At 40.9% G+C, this 16,345-nt stretch overlaps 1 protein-coding gene across 1 annotated transcript; it reads left to right on the top strand.

The window, feature by feature from the left end:
- The first annotated feature begins 1,017 nt into the window (after positions 1-1,017).
- Positions 1,018-1,705, top strand: LOC116803883 (zinc finger protein GIS2-like). The gene is made up of 2 exons (XM_032728990.2): positions 1,018-1,539; positions 1,595-1,705. Exons 1-2 carry the CDS (start codon positions 1,381-1,383, stop codon positions 1,604-1,606), a joined length of 171 nt encoding a protein of 56 aa, XP_032584881.1. The 5' UTR covers positions 1,018-1,380; the 3' UTR covers positions 1,607-1,705.
- The last annotated feature ends 14,640 nt before the right edge of the window (positions 1,706-16,345 follow it).

Genomic DNA, 16,345 nt, shown 5'->3' on the forward strand with positions numbered 1-16,345 from the left:
CACTCATACATACACACGCATGTATTAGAACGCACTCTGCTAACTGCGCAATAAGCAGCGACTGCGCTTAGGCTGCGCTGCAGTGTAGGCAACATTATAAGAATTTATTTGTTGAATTTAATTTCTAGACGTACAATCTTAATGGAACTTTTAGAACATAATCATAATGTATGTACATTCTAAAGCACAAGTCTCTAGTACTTGAAATACGTCTTTTACAAAGGCGATGGTGAGGGGGTGGGGGGTAAATTAAAATGAAAATCGAAATAGTATGTTATACTATAAGGTAACAGCACTATGGTTAACCATCGATAGATACACATCTATCGATAGTTAACCATATCGGTGGCTGAGGAGGCTGTCGATATGGGACATGCCAATTTGAGTAATAGAAGAAGAGGAGGTAGATCGATACATTTTAAGCTTGATTGTGAACAAGAGAAGACGTGTGTAAATCAAGAGATTAACAAATAAAGAAATTAAAGAAAAGGCCTATTACAATCTCAGAAGTGGGGCAGCGCCCCCGAATTGGAGCAGAGTGAAGAGGAGTCAGCTCAAACTGGAGTATCTCAGACATTACAAATGCAACAAGAGGAAATACACTGGAACGAAGAAGTATTGCGAGAGCTAAGCGAGCAGATCAACGCAGCGAAGAAGCAGCTAAAAAAATTTCACACACGACAATTGGACAGAGACGGCAACAGCAAGCGTGACGAAATTGACGCAGATGGCGTCGATGCAGAAGCTGAATTCGGGGATCGCGCTACTGACGCGCGCCAAAAGGGCGCCGGTGAAAATTGCGTATTAAATGAAACGAACAATGATGAAGTGATGTCAATGATGTTTAAATTAGCTAAAGAAATTATGGCGGAATTTACCGGGGAGGAGTCTATTAGCAACTGGATAGCGCAATTAAGTAATGTATCTCAATTATATCAACTAACGGACATGCAAAAAAAACTGCTGTGCATGGCCAAATTAAAAGGGAAAGCCATGCAGTGGATACATCCGGATCCATCAAGGATTGTACAACCGTTGGGCACACTACTGCATGGATTGGCAGCAGCATTCGAAAGCAAGATATCCAAGGCCGAAATACGTCGCAAGTTTGGGGCACGTATATGGAATGTCGACGAGAAGTTTTCTCTGTATTATGAAGAGAAAACACGTTTAGCAAGGGAAATCCATTTAGATGTAGATGAGCTACTGGACGGTCTCATTGAAGGAATCCCAAATGCAATTTCACGCGCGCAGGCCAGGATACAGTGCTTTGAAGACCCCAGCAAATTGGTATGGGCTTTTGCAGATGTGCGTTAGCCACTGCAACGATCTACTGGAGGAAAAGGGACAACAGCAGTGGGACCAGGGCTCGATAATGCAATGAAGGAGACGCGTTGCTTCAATTGCAACTATACGGGACATTGGGCAAGAGATTGTCAGAAGCCCAAGAGGGAGAAGGGTACGTGCTACCACTGCGGCGCTAAGGATCATATGGTGGCACAATGCACGAAGAGGAAGGATGATATTGGAAACAATTTCGTAAGGTTAATCAATATACATTTTAAGTCCAAAGATAAAGCTTCAGTTATTGCAGAATGCCTCATAGATTCAGGAAGTCCCATTTCGTTTATTAAAAAATCGTGTGTTCCATTTGGAATAAAACTTAAAGCACATACAGAAAATTACTTTGGGCTAAATGAAAGCCAGTTGAATGTTATTGGAAAAACGTTTGTTCATATTTTCAATTTTCATTTCATATGCAATTTATGTCAATGTACAAACGCTCTGAGGATGATTTCAGTGGAAAGAACAGCCGGCACGTTGGTCGAATCGAAGCCTATCATAGCAAAACTTAGAGGAAACGACCATATGGCAAAAGGGAAATTAAGTACGGTAGAGAATAAATTGTTAGAAAATGAAGAATTAGAAGAGAAATTGTTAGATAAATTGTTAGAAAATGAAGAATTAGAAGGGAAATTGTTAGATAAATTGTTAGAAAATGAAGAATTAGAAGAGAAATTGTTAGATAAATTGTTAGAAAATAAAGAGTTAGACGAAAAATTATTAGGCAAAGAAGAGAACGATAGGTCAAAAGAGTGTTTAGAAAAGTCAATGGAAATAAATTGCAAAAGCGTTTTGGATGATAATTTTGAAAACAGCATGCTTCAAATTAATATGGTAGAAGGAGACAATGAAAAAGAGACATATATTATCGGTGAAAACATTAGTTATGATGTACGAGAAAAACTAATTAGATTGCTGAAAGTGGCATATGTAGATGCTGAAAAGCCAGTGAAACCTAAGAACAAATGTGAAATGAACATGCCAAGAAGGTAACCTTCACCAAGAAGGTTATCATACGCTGAAAAGGAAAAATTACAGATAATGTTAGATGAATACCTTACAGATGGCATCATACAACCTAGTTGCTCAGAGTATGCTTCACCAATAGTATTAGTAAAGAAAAAAACAGGAGATTTAAGAATGTGCGTTGATTTTAGAAAACTCAACAAGATCATGGTAAAAGATAATTATCCTTTGCCGTTAATTGATGATTTGTTAGACAGACCTTTGGGAAAGTCTGTTTTCACTAAGCTTGACCTTAAGAATGGATATTTTCATGTTTTTGTAGAGAAAGAGTCTGTAAAATACACATCGTTTGTTACGCCGCTAGGACAGTTTGAGTTCTTGAGAATGCCTATGGGATTAAAAACAGCTCCGCAAATTTTTCAAAGGTTCGTTAATGATATATTTGCAGATTTAATAAAAGAAAGCAAGGTAATCATATATATGGATGATATAATGATTGCCAGCGAAGATGTGTCCGAGCATCTCAAGATACTAGAAGAGGTTTTAAAACGATTAGTAGAGAACAAATTAGAGTTAAGGCTGGATAAATGCGAATTTTAGCAGAACAAGGTTAAATATTTGGGATTTGTAATATCAGAAGATGGCATTAAAGCAGATGATAAGGGATTAGAAGCGGTAAAAAATTTCCCCATACCTAATAAAGTTCAGGCAGTACAAAGTTTTCTCGGGTTGTGTTCATATTTCAGAAGATTTATAAAAGATTTTTCAACTTTGGCAAAACCGTTGTATGACTTATTACGGAAAGATAGGAAATTCCAGTTTGAAGAAAAGGAACTCAATTGTTTTTTATGCCTGAAGGATAAATTGTTAGAAGCACCGGTATTAGCGTTGTATAATCAAAAAGATGACGTAGAATTGCATTGTGATGCCAGTGCGTTGGGATTTGGAGCAGTGCTTTTACAAAAAAAAAGAAGACGGAAAGCTGCATCCTGTATTTTATTTTTCAAAGCGAACGACAGAAACGGATGCAAAGTATCATAGTTTCGAGCTGGAAACCTTAGCCATTATTAATGCACTTAGGAGATTTAGAATATATTTGCAAGGCAGGAAATTTAAAATAGTAACGGATTGCAATCCTCTAACTTTAACATTAAATAAAATATATCTTAACCCTAGAATTGCAAGATGGGCATTTGAAATGCAAGAATTTGATTACGAATTAGTGCACAGGGCCGGAAGTCAAATGCAGCATGTAGATGCATTGAGTAGATACAATAATACCATTATGGTAGCAGAAGCAAATAGTTTTGAGACTAATTTAATTATTTGCCAAACAAAAGATGCAAAGTTACAAGAAATTAGAAAATTATTAGAGAAACAAGAGCACAAATTATTTGAAATGAGAAATGGTGTTATATTTAGGAAGACAAACGATGACAGACTATTATTTTATGTGCCAGAAAAGATGGAAGAAAATGTATTGTATAAATATCACGATGAATTAGGACACATTGGAAGGGACAAGATGCTTAATGCAATAAGTAAATCATATTGGTTCCCCAATATGAAAAAGAAAATTTTAGAACATATTGAAAATTGTTTGAAATGCATAGCATTCTCGCCTAGAACGGGCAAAGCAGAGGGGTTGTTGCATAGCATTCCAAAGGGAAATAAACCTTTCCAAATAATTCATATGACCATTACGGACCAGTGGATAACGGCAGATCGAAGAAATACATTTTTGCAGTAGTAGATGGGTTTACAAAGTTTGTCAGATTATTCACTACTAAAACAACAAGCACTAAGGAAGTAGTAAAGGCATTGGGAGAATATTTTAGAACATACAGTAAGCCAGAATGTATTGTATCGAATAGGGGAAGTTGTTTTACGTCAACGGAATTTGACCAATTTTTAGAAGAAGCAAAGGTAAAGCATGTTAGGATTGCAACAGGATCGCCACAAGCGAATGGCCAGGTGGAGCGAATAAACAGAAGTTTAGGTCCAATGATTGCTAAACTAATAGAAGTTGATAATGGACAGCATTGGGATATGATAAAAGAAAACTTAGAATTGTGTGAACGATTTTGGGTTTTAATTGAAGAGGCGCGCTTACATTTACGTAGATGATTTTATTTCAATGATCGTGGGTTTGCCTTTCAGAATGATTTTTTTTAAAATGTTGTACCTGGTTAATCCCAGTGGGCAAATTGGAATGCGATTTTCGATCCCTTGCACCTGCACAAAATACAGGTGAAATTTACCTTTTTAATAAGAAGCATATGTATGTACATACATACATACATATACGGGCCAAATAGACCCATTTTAAAGGGTGCATCTGTTAGATGTCATAAAACTCATGCAATTAAAAAATACCTATAAAAGTAATGGGAAGTGCACTTGTTACTTTAGTTAGTCAGCTACTTAAATGTAAGCGCGCCTCTTCAATTAAAACCCAAAATCGTTCACACAATTCTAAGTTGTCGTAGGCACACGTCAATGCTCATGTCGCATGCATACACACATAAACATACACAAACATACGCACATACATATAAAGGCACTCAGATGCTTCTACAATGATAACCCCATCATTTGTGAGCATCGTGGCCCCTGCGTACACACAATCAAACATATGTATGTAAGTGTGAGCAGTTCACAAGATCGACCTAATGCACAGGCATACAAATGCTCATAGTACATAGTACCACAAATAATAACGAAAACGCAAATATTTTGTAGGAGCTTGGCAAACGATTTTAAAAGTTCGGTATACTCTTCACACAGAAGGGAAGGCATGGGCTCTTGCTGCGACGAAATTTCAATTTTCGTGAGCTGCTGCTTATGCTCACATGCATACATACATATACACATTCGAGAGAGCAGAGAGCAGAGAGAGAGCAAGGGAAACATTTAGCATAGAGGGATCTTTTGTTCAAAATTTGACCATCTCGGTCGAGCGCATGAAGCGAAATGATTGTGCGTTCGTATATTTTCGTAGCTCGAACCTAAAAGTAAGGAGCCGAGCGATAGTTAACCATATCGGTGGCTGAGGAGGCTGTCGATATGGGACATGCCAATTTGAGTAATAGAAGAAGAGGAGGTAGATCGATACATATTAAGCTTGATTGTGAACAAGAGAAGACGTGTGTAAATCAAGAGATTAACAAATAAAGGAATTAAAGAAAAGGCCTACTACAATAAATACATATAAGTCTACATACAAAATTTGGAAGCTCTAGCTCTAAAGGTGTAGGAGATATAATTGAATAACTAGTTTTCGATAAGGTTTTTGATCGATAATAAAATATCGGGAGTAATTATCGATATATAGAGAAAGACTTTATATGCGCGTGATATGCACGGACCTAGAAAAAAATGTCAATTCTCTTATATCTTCTGAGATCAACGCGTTCATACATATGGACGGACGGACGGACGGACAGACAGACGGACAGGGCCAAAGCGACTTAGCTCGTCGCCCTGATCAAGAATATATATACCTTGTGGGGTCTGCCACGTCTTCTTCTGCGTGTTACATACTTTTAACAAAACCATTATACCCTGCTTTCCCATTTTCAATGGGTTCAGGGTATAACAAGTAAGAAAGCTCTAGTCGAGAGCTCTTATACCTTCTGAAATCGACGCGTTCATACATACGGACAGACGGACAGACGGACGGACAGACAGACGGACAGGGCCAAATCGACTCAGCTCGTCACCCTGATCAAGAATATATATACTTTGTGGGGTCTGCCACGCCTCCTTCTGCCTGTTACATACATTTCAACAAAACTATTATACCCTGATTTCCCATTGAAAATGGGTTCAGGGTATAATAAATGCAAGTATCAAACCGACGCTGCACCAAAACTCACAGAATAACAAGTAAGAAAGCTTTAGTCGAGACTTCTCGGCTACGAAATCCCCTGAACCCTTCGAAGAATTGATATTTCACAATAATTCATATCGATGGTGGACCACTATCGAGTCGGCCTACTATCGATGGTACCGCACTGACGATATTTGTCGATAGTGCCACCGATAGTTCTGCATTTAGAAAGTAATTGTTAAATGTAGTGAGAATATTGTTAAACACACACACACACACTGAGCGCGATCAGAGTCAGCTGCGCTTTCAAGACTATCTCCGATGACGCGGCGCTCGTCATAGCTGGTATGGTACCACTGGAGTACTTGGTCACCGAAGCCGTGGAGCGGAATTCGCACGCGCCTGCGCAACTCAACGCTATCAGGGCGAACAGCATTCCACGATGGCAAAGAAAGTGGAATAGCTCAGCTAAAGGGCGGTGGACGCACAAGCTCATCCCGGAGATCGAACCATGGGTCAACTACAAACACGGCGAGGTAAACTTCTACCTTACGCAGGACATGGATGCTTTCGAAGCTATTTGAAGCGATTTGGCCACGAGGAATCTGACGAGTGACCCTGGTGCGAGCGAGGGCATGTGGAAGACGCCAACCACATCCTTTTCGAATGTGGACGGTTCCTGGAGGGGAGGCGTCGTCTGGAAGAGGCAGTGGGCCGCCATGCTGAAATCGGAGGAAGCTTGGGAACTAACAAGCACCTTCGCGGCCACAGTGATGATGGAGCTCCGCAGAGTCGAGCGAATGAGAAGACGAGCTGTCCCAGGCTAAGGTAGCGCACAGAGCTACACAAGAAACACGCACGCACACACACACACACACGCACGCACGCACACACAGGCGGGAGTTCGAGTTGCGTTTTCGTGGAGTTCGGTCGATGTTATTGTGATCCATCGTTGACTATAGCTTGTTCCTAGTTTTTCCCTGCGAAAGTGGAAATATCTAAAGAAAACGTGTATGCAGTGGGCGCAACGTACCCAGCGACCTCAAAAGCTACCAAAGACTTATTGCGCGGCGGTTCGTAGAATACCCCGGTGGTAGAATCCAGTGGTGCAAGAAAGGGGGGCAATAGCGTCATTGTTTTGGCGTCAGGGCTTTTCTCTTTCCTTTTCTTTTTCAAGCGCGAAAAGTTTTGTCACTAGGCGTCACACTTGCGCAATTAATAAAAATCAGGTGCATTCACTCTAACAGCTGTTAGTAGTGCTGGAAATTGTAGCGGACAACCAGCCGCTCACTAACTTTGGTGAGTTGCTAGGTCTTAGCAAAGACAGCAACCTAACATCTGGAGTGAAGACGCAGTTACTAAAAGTAGTGCATACTTTCGGGCTCTTGCTGTAGTTAAGCTGAGTTTAGGATACTGCGGTCTGTAAACTCAAATTATTTATTTATTTATTTATTTCTTAAAGCTATTGACAAAAACGAGAGTCAATTTTAATTTAAAAAAGCCTATACAAAGTACACGATATAATTTCAATAGTAACACCAACCCGATGGGGGTATTTTATTTGCCAGTCCGGCCGGCTATGCCCACGTCTCACAGCCAAATATGGTCAGTGATACTATTGAAGCTATGAAAAGAAAGTGCTAGTAAGAAAACTTAAAAAAATAAAATATTAAAATGTAGGTTATTAACAATATCTAGCATAATTAAAATAATTCTTAAAATAATAATAAAAAATAAAATAATAATAATAATAATAAAAAAATAAATAAATAAATAAATGAAAGGAGTTAAAAAAAAACAATAATAAAAAAAAAAAGAAAAAAAGAATAAAATAAGAAGAGATGAAGTATAGAAAAAGAAAAAGGACGGTAATAAAAGAAGTTGTAAGAAAAGTTAATAAAAAGAATAAGAAATAATAAAAAGAAAAGAGTAAGGGAAGAGCCAAAAATAGAATATAAGAATAGAATTGAGAAATCACTAACACAACATTAGCAGCAAAAACGTATGCCAATGCTTATGCCTGGGCATTGTGAGTGATTTCCCTAAGATAAGCTGATAGTAAACTTTTTATTTTAGGAGGAGAGAGCTCTAAGGGAAAAACGTGATAATATTTATTAAAATTAACACAAAGAACATGAAACGCACTGTGCAAAGAATAATCCCTAGTGCACACAGGTAAATGAAGCGGACGATAGTGTCTAGTTGCACGGGACGGAACCAAAAAATTTAGACGACTCAACAAAGAGGACGAATCAATATCACCACTAATCAATTTATGCAGAAAAACAATTCCTAAAATTGTTCTGCGATTGGTTAGCGATGGAAGATCAATTAGCTGGAGCCTACTATGATAAGACGGTAATCGTAAATTACTGTCCCATCTAAGGTCTCTTAAGGCAAAGAGAAGAAACTGTTTTTTGTACCGATTCGATACGATCCTGATACAGTTTATGTTGCGGAGACCATACGACAGAGCAATACTCTAGGATAGGACGCACAAGCGAAGTAAATAAGCGCTTGGTAATAAAAGGATCTTTAAATTCCTTAGACCAACGTTTAATAAAGCCAAGCACACTTTTGGCTTCATTAATGATGGTAGAAATATGAAGATTAAAGTTAAGTTTACAGTCAAAGAACACACCAAGATCTTTGACTGTAAAGATGCGTTCTAAGGAAATATTGCTAATTTTATAATCAACAATTAGAGGAACGGTACGACTGAAGGTCATTGTCATACACTTTGAGCAATTTAGGTCAAGCTGGTTTGCCGCACACCAAAGTTGAAATGCATTTAGGTCATCTTGAAGGTGAAGATGTCCATTTGCCCTGGAGTATGGAAGGCAAAGTTTTACATCATCAGCATACATAAATATAGTGGAATACGAGATAAAACTAGGAAGGTCATTTATAAAAAGGGAAAAGAGCAATGGGCCCAAATGGCTACCCTGAGGTACACCAGACGAAACAAAGATAAGTTTAGACATAGCTGTTCTCAGCAAGACTCTTTGGGTTCTACCCGTTAAATAGGATGAAATCCAAGAGACAAGACTGGGTGAAAATCCTAAACGTTCAAGCTTAAGAATTAGTATGTAATGATGTACTGAGTCAAATGCTTTACTGAAGTCCGTATAAATAACATCGGTTTGCATTTTTTTGGAAAAGCTGTCATTAAAAAGCGAAGTGAACTCAAGTAAATTAGAGGACGTGGATCGATTTTGAACAAAACCATGTTGAGATGGTTGAATAATCGATTTGCAAAAGTGCTGCAAGGCCGATGTTATGATTTTCTCAAATAACTTCGGAATAGCAGATAATTTCGCGATGCCTCTATAATTGGAAATATCAGATCTTCCACCTTTTTTATATAAGGGAATGATGAAAGATTCTTTCCAAATTGAAGGGAACACAGAAGTATCCAAGGACAAGTTAAACAATTTTAGTAATTGTGACTGAAGAGAAACACTGCACTCTTTAATCACACAACTAGGAATATTATCAGCACCAGGAGAGAAAGATGATTTCAATGTCCTAATGGCAGCAGCCAGAGAGGATGCAGTAACTTTGGGAGTATTTATAGATCCATATTCAGGAAGAGAATATGGATATGAGTTGCTGTAGAGATCAGCAGAAGAATAAGTGGATTGAAAAAAATCAGCAAATAGATCAGAGGAATCATGATCATTGCATGTTTTTTCACTTCCAAGGACAAATGAGGACGGCAAACCAGCGGATTTACGCTTCGAGTTTACAAATGAGAAAAATTGTTTGGGATCTCGAGTAAACTGACGTTTGCAACGTGTAAGATAATTCTCATAACAGCTAGAATTTAAAAGATTGAAGTTTAATTGGCGATGGAATATTTGGACCAGTCAATACTTGAACCAGACTTTTTGTAATTTTTAAAACATTTAGTTTTAATGTTTCTCAAGTTCGAAAGAGTTTTGGTGAACCAAGGTGGCTTATTTGAAACTGGCGAAATACGGCGGATAGGGACACAAACATCCAGAATAGAGTTTAAGGTAGAATAAAAAAACGATTCTGCTAAATTAATATCAACCGACTCATATAAAATAGACCAGTCTGTTGAATTAATTAGTTCGTTAAGCAAAACGAAATTGCATTTACGATAACAGCGACTAAGTTTAGAAGGCATTGGAGTAGTAGAGGGAGGATTATCGATAGTTAATAAAACCTCTAAAGTGGGGTGATATATATCCTCAGGTAAGGAGAAAGGAGTTGATCTCGCGACATTAATGAGCGAATAATGATTAACAAACACAAGATCAAGAGTACGATTAAGATGGTTTGAAATAGAGTTCATCTGAAACATAGACAGGTTAAACAATTCATCAAAAAGATAGTGATCAATTGTCGGAATAAAGTAATTTGCATTACAAGTTGAAGACCAAGAAGTGTTCGGAATATTAAAATCACCCAACACAAGAAGACAATCTCTATCATTTACATGTTCATTAACTTGTTTAATACAATTTATGTGGTGAGCATAAACTTGTACATCAGAAGAGGGAGGGATATAAGAACATGTTATGTACAATGAGTACGATGGGAGAGTTAATTTAACCGCTATAATCTCCACATCATGAAGGGTCGAAAAGGTAAACAATTCAGAGTGGATAATGGACTTAATCGGAATTAACACCCCACCACCTCTACGCGACGAACGGTCGAGTCTATAAATAGTGTAATTACTTGAAAGAATTTCACTATTATGAATATTACTACTTAGCCATGTTTCAGTGAAAGCGATAATATCATATTGTACACTGAAACTATGCAAGAAAAGACTTTTAAGTTTTGAGTTTAAGCCACGTACATTTTGATAAATCAGGGACAGCTGAGAAGAGGTTTGTAAGTAATTTAGTTTTTTGGTACAACCTTTGATGAAGATTGCACCGAAGGTAAATTTACTGAAATAGGCATCGATCTGTTACGATTTTTGGGTTTAAATTCATGAACAACTACATGAGGTGGCCAGAAATTAGGGTCACAAAGGGTTTTAAAGTATTCTACAGGCACATTGATTTTGAACGAAGCAATTTCACGCGGTGTCGCAAAACTAAACTTCGATATAAAAACATTAGCCGGAATCTTATTTGAGATAAAAGCCGATACTGCCTCAATGGTAGTGTCAGATGAAAGCCTAGATAAGAAAACTTGCTTTCTAGGAGAGACAACAGATAAGGTAATGCTAGGAGAGGCTGACTTATTGTCACTCTTTGTTTGAGCAACAAGAGAAGTAGCATCCAAATTTGGGACAGGGGCCTGAGATTCAATAGAAGCCTCAATAGGAGAAACAGATATGGGACAAGGTGAAGGAGGATCTAGAGAATTGGGAGCCGATGACAAAACAGAAGCGCAAGGTGAGGGAGGAGCAAGCGAATTAGGTGACGGTACTATTACAGAAGGAGTTACCGACAACAAAGGAGTCTCCAATTGAGAGAGAGGAGTTTCAAAGCCGTACTGATTTAAGATTTCCTCAGCGGCAGCCATATCACTGGTCAACTGCATAGAAATCTTCTTCAGTTTTTAAAATTGAGCCCTCACAGCACTATACATTTTAGAAAAGTTTATTTGTTTTTCCAAGCAAATCGGACAAGACCAGCGTATGCCTCCACAACCAGCTTTAGTAGTAGACATAATCTTGTCATATTCACGCCCAGTAAGACCTGCACACTTAGTATGCATCATGTTATCACACAGACAGCAACTTATAAATTGCGCTTGTGCAGAATCAACTGTTTGCCTGAAAGTGCAAGCTTTTTTGCAGCAACTCATATTGGCAATTCGGATAGATCACAAAATTACTGAATGTAAACAGAAATGTAAAAACCAAGAGAGGTATAAATGTGTTGAGAGCGAGTCCAACAACAAACAGCCGTTACAGAGCGCAACGAAAATATATGTTGAGAGAGCGAGTCAACAACAAAAACAGCCGTTACAGAGCAGATCAAAAGTCCTCAACGAGAGAGTATAATTGCACACCACAAAAATCAAAGATTCAAGAGAGGCAAATACAACAACCGTAGATAGTGAGAGCAACTTATGCACACACTCACACAAACTTAGAAAGAGTGAACTGGGGAGAGCGCCAACAAATAGAAACACTAAAGCAAAAATGCAAATAATGAAACTAATGAACCGACACTGCACACAAAGCTTCACAAATTAAAAAAAGCAAATTATTAAAAACACAGTGAACAACGGATCAAACCTTGCACAGGAAAATATAGATATTTGCTATATACAACCGAACCGCAATTATGTGAAATTTAATAAGAATAATTAACTAAGAAAACAAGAATAATTGAAGAGCACAATAGTAAACACGTCTGTTAACTCTCACTGAGAACTCTCTATTATATTAGTAGCCATTGCCCACTACAGGCTTCACGTCGTTGTAGTCGGAGCAAAAAATGGATTCCAGGATGGAGGACGAGCTGCAAGCTTTCGCGCGTCGTTCCTCGTTTCAGCGATCACCGCAGCAACAACAGAGGGCGCTGCCGCAGCCGTCGACCTTTAATCAGTCCCCAGTGGCTGAGTGCCAGGCACCCAACTCACTAAAAGAAGCGTTAGCCTAAATAGGAGTTACTCTAGAGGGCTTGACTGCCTTATTTGGGGGTCAGCGGCATATTAATGCTCTAATGAGAGAGGAGCTGACTAGGCTGGTCAATCTCATTAAGACGGCCGAAAAGCTCTGCAACCGACCGGTTAAAAACTGCGAGGTGCAGACCATGCCGCTCCAGAAAGTAGTGCAGAAAGCGAGCACTAGCGCGATTTCAGGTAGCAATACGCCAAAGCGGTCGAGGGAAGTTGCCACCGATCAGAGGAAAACACCCTCAAAAAAGGCGAGGCCCAATAAAGGCGCAGCGAACCCAAAAGAACCAATGGCTCTACGGGCTACAGCTGAAAATTCAAATCAGGCAGGTCGACAGTCTGTCGAACAGTTGGACAGTCGTTAAAGGACGCAAGCCCATGCAAAAACGACCCAGAAGTGACGCAATCGTGATTTCAAGCGTGGGTGGTTGCAGCTATGCGGACATGCTTCGTGTAGTCAAGAGCGACCCAAATCTAAAGCATCTAAGCGGCGACGTTCAAGGCATTAGGAAGACAGCTAAGGGGGACTTTTGTTGCAACTGAGCAGAAGGCCGGAGGATAGTGCTGAGGCCCTTCACGAAGCTGTAGGCAAGGCCTTGGGTGACCGAGCGGTAGTTGAAACACTTACCGAATCGGCACAAATTGAGATTCGTGACCTAGATGAGCTAGCGAGCAAAGAGGAGATCTTGGAGTCAATTAGGGCGGAGTTGAAGGATAGCTCACTAGCCTAAACGCTGTTTCAAGTGCCTTGATTACGGTCATATGGCAGCAAACTGCGGCAGCGACTGTGATCTAAAAGGCGCCTGTTTCAGGTGTGGCGAGATGGGTCACAGTGCAAAAGCATGCTCTAAGCCACCAAAATGTAGCCTCTGCATCCGTAAAGGTGAAAAGCAGACGGACCACTCAGCAGTCAGCTTCAAGTACCTTCAGCTTAACTTAAATCACTGTGTTGCTGCCCAAGATCTTCTAGAGCTGACCATAAGGGAAAAATGTATGGGCGTAGCATTGCTCAGCGAGCCTCACCACTGTAGAACCAGCTGGGCAACAGATGCTAATGGCAAAGCGGTGTTGTGGGTATGTGGCAACACAACGAATGTTCTTTCGAATGTTAAGTCATTTAATGGGTTCGTACGTGGCCAACACGGTAGCCTATGGCTCTACAGCTGCTACCTGGCCCCAGCATGTAGCTCAGTGATTTCACAATGGCGCTTGACGAGCTTGCCGAGGATGCTAGGGGTCGGAAGGCTATTATAGCAGGAGATTTTAACTCATGGGCGTTAGAATGGGGTAGCCATACAACAAATGCCAGAGGCCGGAGATTTTCGCGACACTAGATGTTGCACTGCTCAACACTGGCTACGAGTTCACCTGCAGTCGGGCTGGATACGGATCTATAATTGGCATTACTTTTGTCATTTCATCCCTCGTTCGGGAAGCAACATGGAGCCACTGCGATAGATATACGGGCAGTGATCATACGGCACTTCTATTCACAATAGGTGAGCCACCTGCCAGGGCGTCAACCTTGTGCAGGGAATCGTATCGGCTGGATACTTTTGATCCCGCGGCTTTTTCAGAGGCCATTCAGTCTCTGGGCACAATTGGTAATGCATGGCATGCCAAATGGTGGCCCAAAAACAGAGTGCCTGCAATAGCAGCATGTTACGCCGCAAACAGTTCACGCGACTACAAGATCCTACGTATTGGTGGAATGCACAAATAGGTGACATTCGACGCACATGCATCCAGGCGAGAAGAAGCTATCAAAGGGCTCGGGGTAGGTCTACGTTTTTCGAAAAACAATTAGCTTACCAGGCAGCTTGAAGACAGTTGAAGAAGGCCATTCGGGCAAGCAAAAGAAAATGCTTTTTAGAGTTGTGCGACTCAGCCGAATATGACCCTTGGGGCGGGGCATTTAAGACAGTAGTTAAAAGACTATACGCAGGTAAACAGGTGCAGCCGACGGATCGTCTGGAGCTTAAATCGATTGTGGAAACGCTCTTTCCTGAAATATTAAGCTCCATTCACGCCCCGGAGTCCGAGTCTGCTAATCAGGGCTCAACGAGCACTCAAATTGTTTTAGTTACAGACGAAGAAATCTTACTAGCTCTCACAGGTCTTAGAGCCAACACTGCTCCAGGGCCGGACGGGATCGCAAATCGTGCACTAAAGCTAGCCCTCGCCTTGCACCCTAGTCCGTTCGCCGAATTATACAACAAATGTTTAATTAAGGAGACGTTCCCTGCAAAATGGAAGACCCAGAACCTGGTATTGCTACCCAAGGCTGGCAAACCACCAGACGATCCACCTTCATACAGACCGATCTGCCTCTTAGACACCATAGGAAAGGTGTTTGAGAAATTGATCTGCTCTAGACTGGAGACTGCCATTGCTAGTGCCGGAGGCCTATCACCAAATCAATTTGGATTCCGGAGGGCCCGGTCAACAACAGATGCTCTAGAAAAAGTTGTTGGCCTGGCAACTTCCGCCATCCAAGGCACCAGATGGAGGCACGGGACGAAGCAATACTGCATCATCGCGACCCTTGACGTTAAGAACGCCTTCAACACAGCTAGTTGGGATATGATACTGAATGCGCTGTCACAATATAATATCCCTAAATATCTTAAAGAAACAATAAAGAGTTACTTCAGAGGAAGAACACTGGTATACAACACGAGTGAGGGTCCCCAAACTCATACAGTGTCAGCTGGAGTACCCCAAGGGGCCTCTCCTATGGAATATTATGTACGACGGCGTACTGCGCTTGGAAGTACCAGCAGGTGCGCACACCATTGGCTTTGCTGATGATGTGGCTGTCATCGCCATAGGCAAGGAGCTTAAAGATACAGAGGATATGTGCAGCGAAAGTATCAATCGCATACAAAGCTGGTTGACAGGAGCTGGGCTCGAGCTTGCGGAGCACAAGACGGAAGTCGTCCTAGTAAGCAGTCGCAAAAAAGTGGAGACTGCGAATATAAGGATAGGCAGCGCCACCATCGCGTCAAAGAGGGCGATTAAGTATCTTGGCGTCATGTTAGACACAAGATTAACTTTCCGCGAGCACTTAGAATATGTGCATAAAAAGGCAGCTGATTCTTGTAGAGCTCTCTCAAGAATTATGCTTAACACGCGGGGACCTAAACAGCAACGACGTCTTCTTCTAATGAGCGTCATTAGATCTGTCATCCTCTATGCTGCGCGAATATGGTCAAGAGCGATGGCAACGCCGAGCTACAGACTGAGCGCAATCAGAGTCAGCTGCGCTTTCAAGACTATCTCCGATGATGCGGCGCTTGTCATAGCCGACATGGTGCCATTGGAGTACCTGGTCGCCGAAGCCGTGGAGCGGAATTCGCACGCGCCTGTGCGACACAACGCTATCAGGGCGAACAGCAGTGCACGATGGCAAAGAAAGTGGAATAGCTCAGTTAAAGGGCGGTGGACGCACAAGCTCATCCCGGAGATCGAACCATGGGTTAACCGCAAACACGACGAGATAAACTTCTATCTTTCGCAGATCCTCTCGGGCCATGGATGTTTTCGGAGCTATTTGAAGCGCTTTGGTCACGAGGAAACTGACGAGTG

This window comes from Drosophila mojavensis, unplaced genomic scaffold (assembly GCF_018153725.1).
Source record: "Drosophila mojavensis isolate 15081-1352.22 unplaced genomic scaffold, ASM1815372v1 contig_108, whole genome shotgun sequence".
NCBI lineage: Eukaryota > Metazoa > Arthropoda > Insecta > Diptera > Drosophilidae > Drosophila > Drosophila mojavensis.

Coding starts and splice junctions, on each gene's coding strand:
- LOC116803883 (XM_032728990.2), top strand. CDS start 1,381: ATGAAGGAGACGCGTTGCTTCAATTGCAACTATACGGGACATTGGGCA.